General features: G+C 29.0%; 3 protein-coding genes across 8 annotated transcripts; 2 read left to right on the top strand and 1 right to left on the bottom strand.

Annotated features, from left to right (window-relative positions):
• The first annotated feature begins 3 nt into the window (after positions 1-3).
• Gas41 (YEATS domain-containing protein 4 Gas41) lies at positions 4-1,282 on the top strand. Its single transcript, XM_069110512.1, has 4 exons — positions 4-168; positions 347-628; positions 701-881; positions 954-1,282. The coding sequence occupies exons 1-4, from the start codon at positions 118-120 to the stop codon at positions 1,124-1,126; spliced, it is 687 nt and encodes a 228-aa protein (XP_068966613.1). The 5' UTR covers positions 4-117; the 3' UTR covers positions 1,127-1,282.
• Positions 1,283-2,005: 723 nt separating this feature from the next.
• On the top strand, positions 2,006-4,890 carry LOC138178545 (solute carrier family 25 member 35). Of its 2 annotated transcripts, none has more exons than XM_069110510.1 (5): positions 2,006-2,162; positions 3,356-3,737; positions 3,916-4,134; positions 4,208-4,322; positions 4,406-4,890. In XM_069110510.1, exons 1-5 carry the CDS (start codon positions 2,128-2,130, stop codon positions 4,597-4,599), a joined length of 945 nt encoding a protein of 314 aa, XP_068966611.1. In that variant the 5' UTR covers positions 2,006-2,127; the 3' UTR covers positions 4,600-4,890. The 2 variants fall into 2 exon arrangements, with proteins under 2 accessions (XP_068966611.1, XP_068966612.1); XM_069110511.1 differs by lacking the exon at positions 2,006-2,162 and adding an exon at positions 2,253-2,465.
• On the bottom strand, positions 4,689-11,282 carry LOC138178543 (solute carrier family 2, facilitated glucose transporter member 3). Of its 5 annotated transcripts, none has more exons than XM_069110504.1 (9): positions 11,164-11,281; positions 11,033-11,085; positions 8,357-8,433; positions 6,832-6,939; positions 6,483-6,756; positions 6,120-6,413; positions 5,641-6,047; positions 5,286-5,557; positions 4,689-5,194 (listed from the first exon to the last, which is right to left on the bottom strand). In XM_069110504.1, the coding sequence occupies exons 1-9, from the start codon at positions 11,181-11,183 to the stop codon at positions 5,095-5,097; spliced, it is 1,605 nt and encodes a 534-aa protein (XP_068966605.1). In that variant the 5' UTR covers positions 11,184-11,281; the 3' UTR covers positions 4,689-5,094. The 5 variants fall into 5 exon arrangements, with proteins under 5 accessions (XP_068966605.1, XP_068966608.1, XP_068966609.1 ...); XM_069110507.1 differs by lacking the exon at positions 11,164-11,281 and adding an exon at positions 7,434-7,567 and having other exon boundaries at positions 11,033-11,087; XM_069110508.1 differs by lacking the exons at positions 11,033-11,085; positions 11,164-11,281 and adding exons at positions 7,434-7,567; positions 8,575-8,724.
• Positions 11,283-11,461: the final 179 nt, after the last annotated feature.

Here is an 11,461-nt window from a genome sequence, read left to right as displayed (position 1 = left end):
TCATGCCAGATAGCGCTAGTGTAAACTAGGTAGCGCTGAAATTATCGGCAGTAATGTCACTTAGTTGATATTTTCCAATATTTTGTCTTTATGTAATGAACAGGACAACTAATCAGGATGATGGCAACAACTAACGAATTTGGCCCTGACTCTGGTGGTAGAGTTAAGGTATATTTCCTTTAAATAGTATGAAAAGTTCGATGCACTTTTGTGTTCCTAACCTATACATGTAGAAAAAAGCAACAAACAAATGTAACATAATAGTAATTAAAATAACAATTATTCGAGTATTTATTGTACAGTTGAAGAAGAATGAAAAATAATTATTTAAATTTTATTGAACCAGGGTGTTACAATAGTGAAACCAATTGTGTATGGCAATATAGCCCGTTATTTTGGTAAAAAAAGGGAAGAAGATGGCCATACACATCAATGGACAGTTTATGTTAAACCATATCATAATGAAGACATGTCTACATACGTTAAAAAAGTTCACTTTAAATTACATGAAAGTTACAACAATCCAAATCGTATTATGACCAAAGCTCCCTATGAACTCAGTGAAACTGGTTGGGGAGAATTTGAAATTGTAATTAAAATTTATTTTCATGACCCTAATGAACGTCCTGTAAGTAGATTCTTCATAATTCTAAGCATATCAATCATGCAAATTTATTGAAATTATTTATATTCTAAATAGGTAACTATATATCACATATTAAAACTGTTCCAAACAACACCTGAGATACAACTAGGGAAAAAGAGCTTGGTGTCCGAGTTTTATGAAGAAATAGTTTTCCAAGATCCAACAGCTTTAATGCAACATTTACTGAACTCCAGTAAACCTACAACTTTTGGTGTTTGGCGCCATAATACAGATTGTATATAGTCATTTTATTTAAATTAATGATTTAATATACATATATGAAAATTATTTTTATTCTATTATGCAGTTGAAGCCAAAAAGGAGTCTACAATGAAAGCAATAATAGAAGCAAGAAACAAAATAAGATTGGAAGTCATAGAATTTAAGGAAAAATTAACCTTAGCAAAGGAGACAATTGCTAAATTTAAAGAAGAGATTGCTAAAATTTCTAAAGCTGGTGGAAGTTTATCTGTTGCATAATCTAAGCATTTAAAGAATTTTCTAAGATTATTATAAAATAAAAGAAGTAGTTTTAGTATAACAGACAATTATAAAACAAGTAAAAAATGTAAAATAAATGTACATATTGCAATTAACATTTAGGGATTAATAATAATAATATTTGCATAACATAAATGTACATTGATCATGCATTAAACAATAATGCTCTATGTATACATTTTGTATACATAGTATATGTGACAGTATAAATTTTGTTTCGATCATGATAATAATAATCTTTTTCAATCTACTACTAATAATTATTTAAGCGTAAGACAATTTTGTCAAAAGAAAAAAAAGACTATAAACTAATGAATTCAAGCTTTAAAAGAAACTATTATAGAACAATCGATCTCAAGGTAGTCTCACAATTTTGATGAAACTACATAATAATTTACAAGTTCGAAGTTCGAATAACGCTGTATTATTACTAGCTCTTATAGCTGCAAACCATTGTGTATTTTACTTTATTTAACACCAAACTATATCTTCAAAAATTTTCACTAGATATAATCACCAAATTCTATGAACTAGTTATTCTAATTCTATTAAATAAATGTACAATAAACGATTCTTAGTTTCATCAAATTCTAATTGCGATTACTATACCTATCAACGCATGCGCAAAAATTTCTGAACATGTTACAACTTGGTAAATTTTTCAGATATTATTCATATTATTAATCATTAGTTTATATAAATATAATTTTTATATGTTTCTAATATATACTATTGCATAATGATACCAACTAGAAATTCTTTAGTCTCAACAAAATATCCTGCCTTCTAAATCTTGACCTTGACACTAGTCATTTTTAAAAAAATATAAACCTCACGCAATCAAGTGATTATACAATTCTGAGAGAAAATATGATCAGTCATGATAAAAACAGAGACAGTATCGTTACTCGCTGAAGTAATTAAGTTCGATTTAAATTAGCATCGCGCGCACAGAAACGTTTTACTATTATATATAGGAAATGACCGCAGCGCCGAATACAAGCATCAGCAGACCGTGAGCTTTTAATACTGATTACGCATTTCTAACCGATGATATGTAGTTTAAGTTTAAGCTAACTCCAATATCATTCCTACATATGTATGTATATGCATGGTGGATGATAGTTATGCAAGAATTTTTTTGTGTCTAAAATCGGCCGGTCGATTAATATCACTATTGCACATTCCTAAATATGTATTTGAAAGTCAAATTTTCACGTCTATTATAGTCTTTTTACTCCCATGCTTTTTAATGATATAAAATTTGTAACAATTGATCATGATTATTTTATATCATAATTATGAATTCGATTCCTTGGTCAGTGATGACTTAACTATTTCATTGATTTGATCAGTTTTTCATTCAGTGTTTTATTGTTTGTTTGGTTCAATGAATGTAATGTAACATTTACTTTGGTAAGAATTTTTAATACTAATAACTGTTATTCTATTTAAATAGAATTATTTCTAATTTTGTAACTGGGACCTTTTTTGATGTGAATGTTAGCCACGTTGATACTGCAAGTAAAACTCCATATTAGAAATTAATTGAATTTGTTTAGTGTTTATTGTAACTTAGATTAGAAAATAAAGAGCATTTTTCTCACTAATAATTTACTAAGATGTGTGCAGTAGTGAAATAGTATTACTAATATTTTCTTTGTACTTATTTGAACTTCAATTATTCATGTAATTCATCATATTAGTCATTTCGTATAATACTGCAATATAATAAAGTTTATAAAATTATCGTTATTGCATTATTTTTACATCTAGTTAAACATTCTCTCAAAGGTTACTCTGTGAATTACTTCAAAACTAATAAGAGTTAACTTAAAGCTGAATAGCGTTATATATTACTTCCGCTGAAGTATAATTATATAAGTATATTTCGTACGAAATTTTAAATGAATTATATTTTAATTAGTTTATTAAGGGTCAATATTTTATTCGCAGTCATCTCTTAACCAATTTACATTATCAAATTTTGTATTTTAACATTTTAGTCAGAAAATGGAATTCCAAGCATTCGTTAAATATTTATTCATCATTATATCTCTCACCTAAACGACTTTATGAAATTAAAAAATATTGAAATATCTATAATATTATGATAAACTATTTCTCGATCCTTAATGGGTTAATAAGGGTTAATGGGTTATAGTAAGAAAACTATAATTATACTTATTAATTGTTAACTTTTATTAGTCCAGGTATAGAGTTTGCAATTGGTGCATTAGCAGCGGTAGGAGCTGGATTTTTTACGAACCCAGTTGATGTGATAAAAGTACGATTACAATTACAAGGAGAGCTAGAAGCAAGAAACACATACAAAAAAATATATAAAAACACCTTACACGCGGGTTATTTAATTGCAAAACACGAGGGTATAACTGCTTTACAAGCCGGTATCGTACCGGCCCTATATTTTCAAGTTGTGCTCAATGGAATACGGTTAGGCATCTACAATACAGCAAAAAAGTACGACCTAATCACTAATGACAAAGGGGATACTGATATTTTAAAGACTGTTGTACTAACTGGAACTTCTGGCTCTGTTGGAGCTGTTCTTGGTAGTCCGTTCTATATGGTAATTCTTCTTTACTACGTTGTTAATTATTTTGTATGAAAGATGATCCTTAAGTATCAATAATATCATGAGTAATCTATATTAAAATTGATATGTTAATTTATCAAGACACATCGTTGCAGTATTTTAATTAACAATGAGCAATTTTATATTACATTCGTCTTTCTCATCGCAATAGGTAAAAACACAATTACAAGCGCAATCAGCACAAACCATAGCCGTTGGTTATCAGCATAATTATTCAGGAACCTGGAGTGCATTCAAATCTCTCTGGAAAGAAGGTGGGATAGTGGCTTTGTATCGCGGCTGGTATGCGAATATACCACGTGTTTTTGTAGGATCCGCAACGCAGTTAACTACCTTCGGTTTAGCTGCGGATTGGTTACGCTCATTACAAGTGAATATTTGAATAGATATCACGTTCAGAATAGTATAAATGAAAATTACAATATTTCATATTTCTTTTTAAGGTGTTTACAGATCAACCGATATTTCTGACTTTTCTGGCTTCCATAATCGGTGGAAGTTGTGTAGCTCTCACTATGCAACCATTTGATGTCTTAGCAACAAGGCTCTACAATCAACGTGAGTGTAATTTAACAAAAATATTTCGAAAGTAACTTTTGTTGATAGACTTGTAGGACTGATAATTTTATAATTAAACATAGAGACGGACGTAAGCGGAAAAGGTACGTTGTATAACGGACTATTGGATGCGATCATTAAAATATTACGAACAGAAGGACTCTCTGGTTTATATAAAGGAATTTTTCCAACGTGGATGAGAATAGCACCGCACACAGTGCTTTGTTTAGTATTTTATGAAAAATTAGACCAATTATATAACATATTACAAAATTAACAATTGTTTAAATTTGTAAAATATGTAGCAAAGAATTTTATAATTTTTAAACTATCGTATTAAGTATGCTATAGAATAAAAAAATAAAATTTCTTACATAGGCAGTGAAATGTTTTATACTTGAATAACAATTACATATTTAAAAACATTGGTTCGTTTACCGGATACTTAGTGTCAATGTGATCTGACTGTAATTTTCGTTAACAAATGTAAAATCTAACAATTTATCTTTTCATGTATTCGAAAATAATTAAATGATGTAATTATATTAGTAAATCGAATATTTCAAAATTTGTAATTATTTAGATACAGATGTTTAGATAAATGTAGTATTAACAAAATAAAAAATAAAAGTATAATAAATTTCTTATCTAAATTGTAAAAAAATAACCCTTATTAATTAAATATTTACATAAACCTTACAACGAAAAAATTGTAAACCTATCTATTCACTAGAAAGAAGTATTAGACCATATAAAGTACCAGTTTTTAAATTTAACCATGACGGATGGAATTTGGTCTAGAGTTAAATCCTTGACTTATTAATGCTGCTATGTCCATCGTATTCTTTCCTCTAGTCTCAGGTAAGTATATCCTATATAGAATAATATTATATTATTACAGTATATATCGTAAGTAATTACAAATGATTGTATCATTTATAAATTTGATTTTTTACTACATACCTAACAATTTGTCCTAATAATAAAAGAAATACGGCAAATATTAAAAAAGTATATGGTCCCATAATACTTTCTATTGTTGGGAACGTCATGCCTACTATAAAATTTCCACCCCAATTAAAAACACTACCAAGTGCCATAGCTGCTGGTCTAGGACCAACGTCGAATAATTCAGATCCAATGAAGTATGGTATTGGTCCAAGACCAATTCCATAAAATATCACATAAGCCAGAACGGCTATCGTACATATTATTGGCATATGCGATGACAGATGCTGTAAGGATACAAATAATTATTTTACAAGCTAAACTTTCAACTTCTAATAAAAATTATTCTATTCAAAATAATTTTACTTACAGTTAACAAAATCGAAATACATAAAACTACCAAACATCCTAAGCACAAATATATACTAGTAAGGAGGACACCTCTCCTATTCAAAGTTGACATCACTGGTACCGAAGCAAGAGCCATACCAATGTTAGCCACGCCAGTACCAAGAGTAGCATATTGTGCTCCAGTAATGCCAAGTCCAGCATTGATAAATATGGAGTTAGAATAGTAAAATACAACGTTTATACCACTCATCTGTTGACCGAATTGTATTATACAAACTAAAAATACAGGAAGCCTTAGATTTGGATCTTTAAAAATGCGCTTGATAGTCCAAGGTTCCGCTGTTGTTTTTGTTTCTATTTCTTGCTGTAGACTAGAAATTTCTACTTCTAGTAACATTATATCCATTTTACGTATTCTACTGAGTTCTGAAATATTAAAATAGTCTTGAATGTTATTGTGAATATACCAATTACTACAACACTAGTGTTTTTACTAACCATCCAAAGCTTTCTGCTTCTGTTCCTTGATTATATATAAATATTTAGGACTTTCTGGTAAAATAATGCTTGTAAAAACCAAGGCATATATACATAATGGAACAAATGCTCCTAGCATATAATGCCAAGAATTTTCAGTTCCTAAAACTGTATCAAGCCCTGCAATTTGCCCTAAAAATACTCCACATGTAATTCCTAGTTGACATATTACTCCAACTGCACCTCTTAGTCTAAGCGGTGCAATTTCTGACATGTACATTGGTACTATGCTTGTTGCGAAACCTCCAGATAGTCCTGGAAAGATATAAAATTTTCATGTAACAAATAATTTCACATTTTTGAATTTGGTATCCTAAAACTTACCAACAAGTAATCTGCCTGCTAACAAAATTTCGATTGAATTTAATTTGCGTATTAGAAAAAACATTGCAGCTCCTATAATGCCAAATATGTTTCCAACAAACAGTGCTCCTTTTCTTCCATATCTATCTGCTACCCAGCTTGAGAGGAATGAACCAGCTGCCCCTCCAATGAGAAAAATTGAGACAACACTAGACCAAACTATCTTCAGGCCATTTTTGGATACATCCATACCATATCTTTCTCTAATACTTTCATTACAAAATGCATCCACCAGCTACAATTAACATAAATATATTTAATAAATAAATATACTTACAAGTTTCTATAAAACACAAGTTGAGACACTCACATGGGCTGCATTATTTAGTACTCCTATATTAAATCCTGTTGGTACAGCTGAACCTAAGCAGCAGGTAACAGCTGCTAAAGCTAATGTGATGGTCCATCCTCCTGGTACCTAAGAAAAATAAATATTGTCTTGTTTGCTTTTAAAGTGCAAAGTAGAAAGTATTACATATTCATAGATATTTTAAAACAAAATAGCAATTCCTATGTGTCCTGTTCATTAGAAATTAAAGAAAATGCAAATTACAAAACAGTGTGATCATGTTAATGTCACTGGTGATTTATTCATAGTTGTATCACATTAATATGTGAATGTAATAAAATAATGGAATTTAAACGAAAATACAAAAAAATGGTATGTAATGATAACAACACATAGCCAAAAATATATTTGTGAAACATAAAAATCCGTGAAATACCAGCAACACATATTAAGGCACTTTAGCATGTACCATAGGATATGTGATGGTGCAGCACAATAAATCATATGATATAATTTATGTGACCAACGTTATGAGTAATACAATATAAGATACACTGGTAAGTTTGCATTTCTCTTAAAAGAAGGAAAATAAAAAATATATATATAAAACCAGAAAACCATACCACTGAAACAATTAAGCATCATAAGCAATAATGTGTTGCACCTTGGGAGACCAATCAGTGATATAATGGAAAAGCCTGGATGGAATGATGGAATAAAACTCAATAAAACCACACATCACTGGCAAACCTGGAAACTATGTAGACAACCAACCATGCATTACTAAAACTTTATAAAAAGTAGATCTAGATCTAGTCTCAGTTTTTCAATTACACAAATGTGTATATACAAAAATATCTCTTATAGAGAATCTTTTGATGGAGAAATATCAAGAATGGAATTAATAATCAAATGTGGACTTAAAAAATGGATCACAAAATATGAATAGATTGCTTATAAATTATTTTTAAATAATATTCTACTTTCTCTCTCTTGAATGATTTTCATGTCATTAGTTTTTACATAGTGGCTGTTATAAAATTAATGAACTGAATACTTATGAAATATTATTATTATGAAATCACATTAAATGAAACAATATCAAAAGGAATAAAAACAAATTCAAATGAGGTATATGATAACAGAAAACAATTTGACCTTTAAATAAAAGTAAATCTCTGCTTATGTATTTTAATGATAAAGCAATGATAACTGAAGTAATATATAGACTGATTCCAACACATAATTGAGAAAGGTGCTTGTATATCTTGTTCTTTATTTTTTACACACTTTCATATCATTCGTACTTAAGATAAACAAGGGGGCTATATACAAGGATAACATACATAGAACTCAAATGTTTTAATCAAATATTATGAAATGCTCGAGTCTCACATGTTCATTACACTATCTGTGATTGAGATCTTAAATAATCTGTTTCATCAATATACAAATTAAGGATATAGCTTGAAATTCATCTATACATACAAAATCGTTAAATGATGCATGCTTCTATTTCGAATTTCATTTAATGAATTATACTTACTGATCTTTCGTTTAGATTATCCGAATTAGATGGACGATTAGATCGGTCAGGGTCCGTGAGTACTGCGGCATGACTATCTATAATTATGATTAGTTATTATATTTATCATGTTAAAATAAAGTTAGATATACTTTCACTATGAACATGCTACGTTAACGAATAAACGATCAATCTAAATAAATCTAGAAACAAATAGAAACATAAATTTAAGTAAATACCTTGCTGTCTAAAGCAAAAATTTTGTAGAAATAATATTTTATGAAGAGAATAGGTAATGAAATTAGAGCAACTATCGAAAAATTTTGAAAAATATTACCTAACCCTAATGCCATACTTTGTATAACACGTGTCACTGTGTCACTGACACGACTTCACACGATGTCAAAATGGCAAATAATACTAGAAACTTAAAAATGGATTGACAACACGGAACTTTGGCTTCGATTTTGTATACATATGTATCAATATGTACGTAAATGCTATTGTATATAAAAACAGAATGAAGAAACTTTTTATTTTACTTAAGCAATTATTGGTGAGAACGTATACATTTTCTAAGGTAGATGCATCAACCTTAGAGCGGTAGAACAATGTTCAAAAAATGTTTGAAATACGCAAATGTGCACTTTCAGATGTTTAATTGAATCAGTTTTTCCTTGAAAAGTATTACGTAGCTGGTAAATGCGCATTCTACAATCCCACGAATATTAAATAAACTATTGATTTGGAATAATTATTTAATATATAAAGTTCACGAAAGTATTTGAACAATAAAAGAAATCTTTTATGAATATATTATGTATGTTATACGAAACATTTTGACATTTTATTAGTACTATAATGAAATATGATTATCATGATTATATTGGTAAAGTATTCAGACAGTCAATTTTCTATTATTTAATAAGCCTTAATATTCAGTATTACTAGTCATATCACTATTACGCTTATTATATGTATAAGTAGTTATTAATGCTGTATACTAAATAAATAGAGTTTTATTTTATACTGATGATGATGATGATGGCCTTGAATAGCAGTTGGTTTACAAATTTTATAAACTTTTCAATATTGCACATAACATATTACTACAAATATCTATAGTTATTGTGCTGTATACTAATTTTTTATTAAGTATGTTTGTTTGCAGTAAATATCTTGTAACTTCTATATACATTTTCCGATTGGTTTTAAATTGTACCAATATAATTGTGGTAATCATGTCTCGTTATAATGTTAATGAAGTTTCAAAATGTTTTATATGTATACATAGGAAACTTCTTCTGAATATTAGGCGTACGGAAAATTCGTAGTGTAAGAAAAATTTTACTAAAATTAGACTTTTTACCATCTGTATTTTCAAGAACCTTTCCTTCAAAGATAGTTTGCCTTTTTCGGTAACGAATATCCTTTCAATACAGGCTTCTAGAGTATTTTATTTCTTGTCTATGTCTTTTGACAAACTTTCATGAACCACTGTATGCATATATATACATTGCAAATATAATTTGCTTTATATTATTTAATAACAATTGAGTTCCAATATTTGCGTAGAATAAAGTCAATCGATTTATCTGCAATGATATTCAATTGTAATTATAATTCTTCTCAAAATATTCTTCAGAAATAGTCTATTTCTTTAAATAATATCCAATCAATCCATAAATTGTAGATCGTACGATTTGAACGAATGATCATCGATTCTTCTATGACACGATCCTTATTCACGATAAATATGAATGGTATGGAGCGCGGTTTGTGTCTTCTATTTTTAAAAGAGGAATGTCGTCCTTCCTGAAAGTTTGCTTTCTGGATGAAGATATCATTTACCTAATTGCATCATACAAAGAAGGCGGAATTACAAATGTAAATATTGAATTGAGAGACGGTCGACGATATTCAAGCACGTGCATACATTATCTCACATGAAAAGATCCAATGTCAACGAATGAAGTGTATTAAACGCAAAATCGCGACTAAAATATGTTTCAGTATTACATGTACTCATACGCTAGAATTTACAATTTGTCTTTCAGTAACAGAATTTCACGAATTTGTAAAATAAGAAAAAAGTATTGAATAAATTTTTGGAATCCTCTTTTACTCCGTCTTGTAGTTAATACATATTAAATTTGTTAATACATATGAATTTGGCATAAATAATTTGTTATTACTAGACTGCGGATGATTATGCATTGATAGGCTTAAAGCTGCAAAAAGGTATACATATAAAATGTACGTGGTATAATGCTTGTTATCATATTTAGTGAAAGAAAGAAATTTCCATTTCAATTCCATTCCTTTCATTAGGTTTGTAAAAATACGAATATGCATGAACATCTTCAGTTTAGTGATTATACATTACTGCTACATGCAGATTGACAATACTTTCACAACCACTTCATCATTATTTAATTTCAGACATATATTAATTTCAATCGGACAATGAAATGAAAACTAAACCAAAATGTCCAACGCGTAACTAATAAGAATGAATAATTCATCATTACAATGCATGCCAGATTTCAATAAATGATTTTAAATTAACCAACGTTTTATGTTTTTAATGATAAATGATTCATTACCTGATTCATATATGTCCACAAACACATACGGTGTATGAATAGAGAATAAATAAATTAAATAAATAAATATAATTCATTAGCTTTTACATACCTCTATAATCAAGCATGTCTCCCACTTCGGAATCACAACGCATATATGATGATCTGCGTAAAGAAAAACAATTCTTAAAATAACATGTCACAACTTGCATATTCAAATAATTTAAGAAATAGATCACAGACCGTTCAGAATCGAATACCATCGCTGCATTAGTCACTTTCTACACGTTTTTGTCTAAATCTATTTAGTATCTATGTACGTATCAATGGTTTCCGTTTCGCCTTTTTATAGGTTTAGTAAGTGTCGCGTCGATATCACTCAATTATCGAAATTTATCGATTTCGCCAATCGAATTCTCGACAGTTTAAATAAATTTTCGAACATCAACAGATATCAAAGAGTGTCTTCTCTCATTTGAAACAAAACAAGTTGGAAGTTCCCAATTCGTAAAGTAAACGTTTTTGTTTTTCTTTCACCAAC

The sequence above is a fragment of the Bombus flavifrons genome, chromosome 3, assembly GCF_040668555.2.
Source record: "Bombus flavifrons isolate JBK064 chromosome 3, iyBomFlav1_principal, whole genome shotgun sequence".
In the NCBI taxonomy this organism is placed as follows: domain Eukaryota; kingdom Metazoa; phylum Arthropoda; class Insecta; order Hymenoptera; family Apidae; genus Bombus; species Bombus flavifrons.
This window is presented reverse-complemented; position numbering and strand designations above follow the sequence as displayed.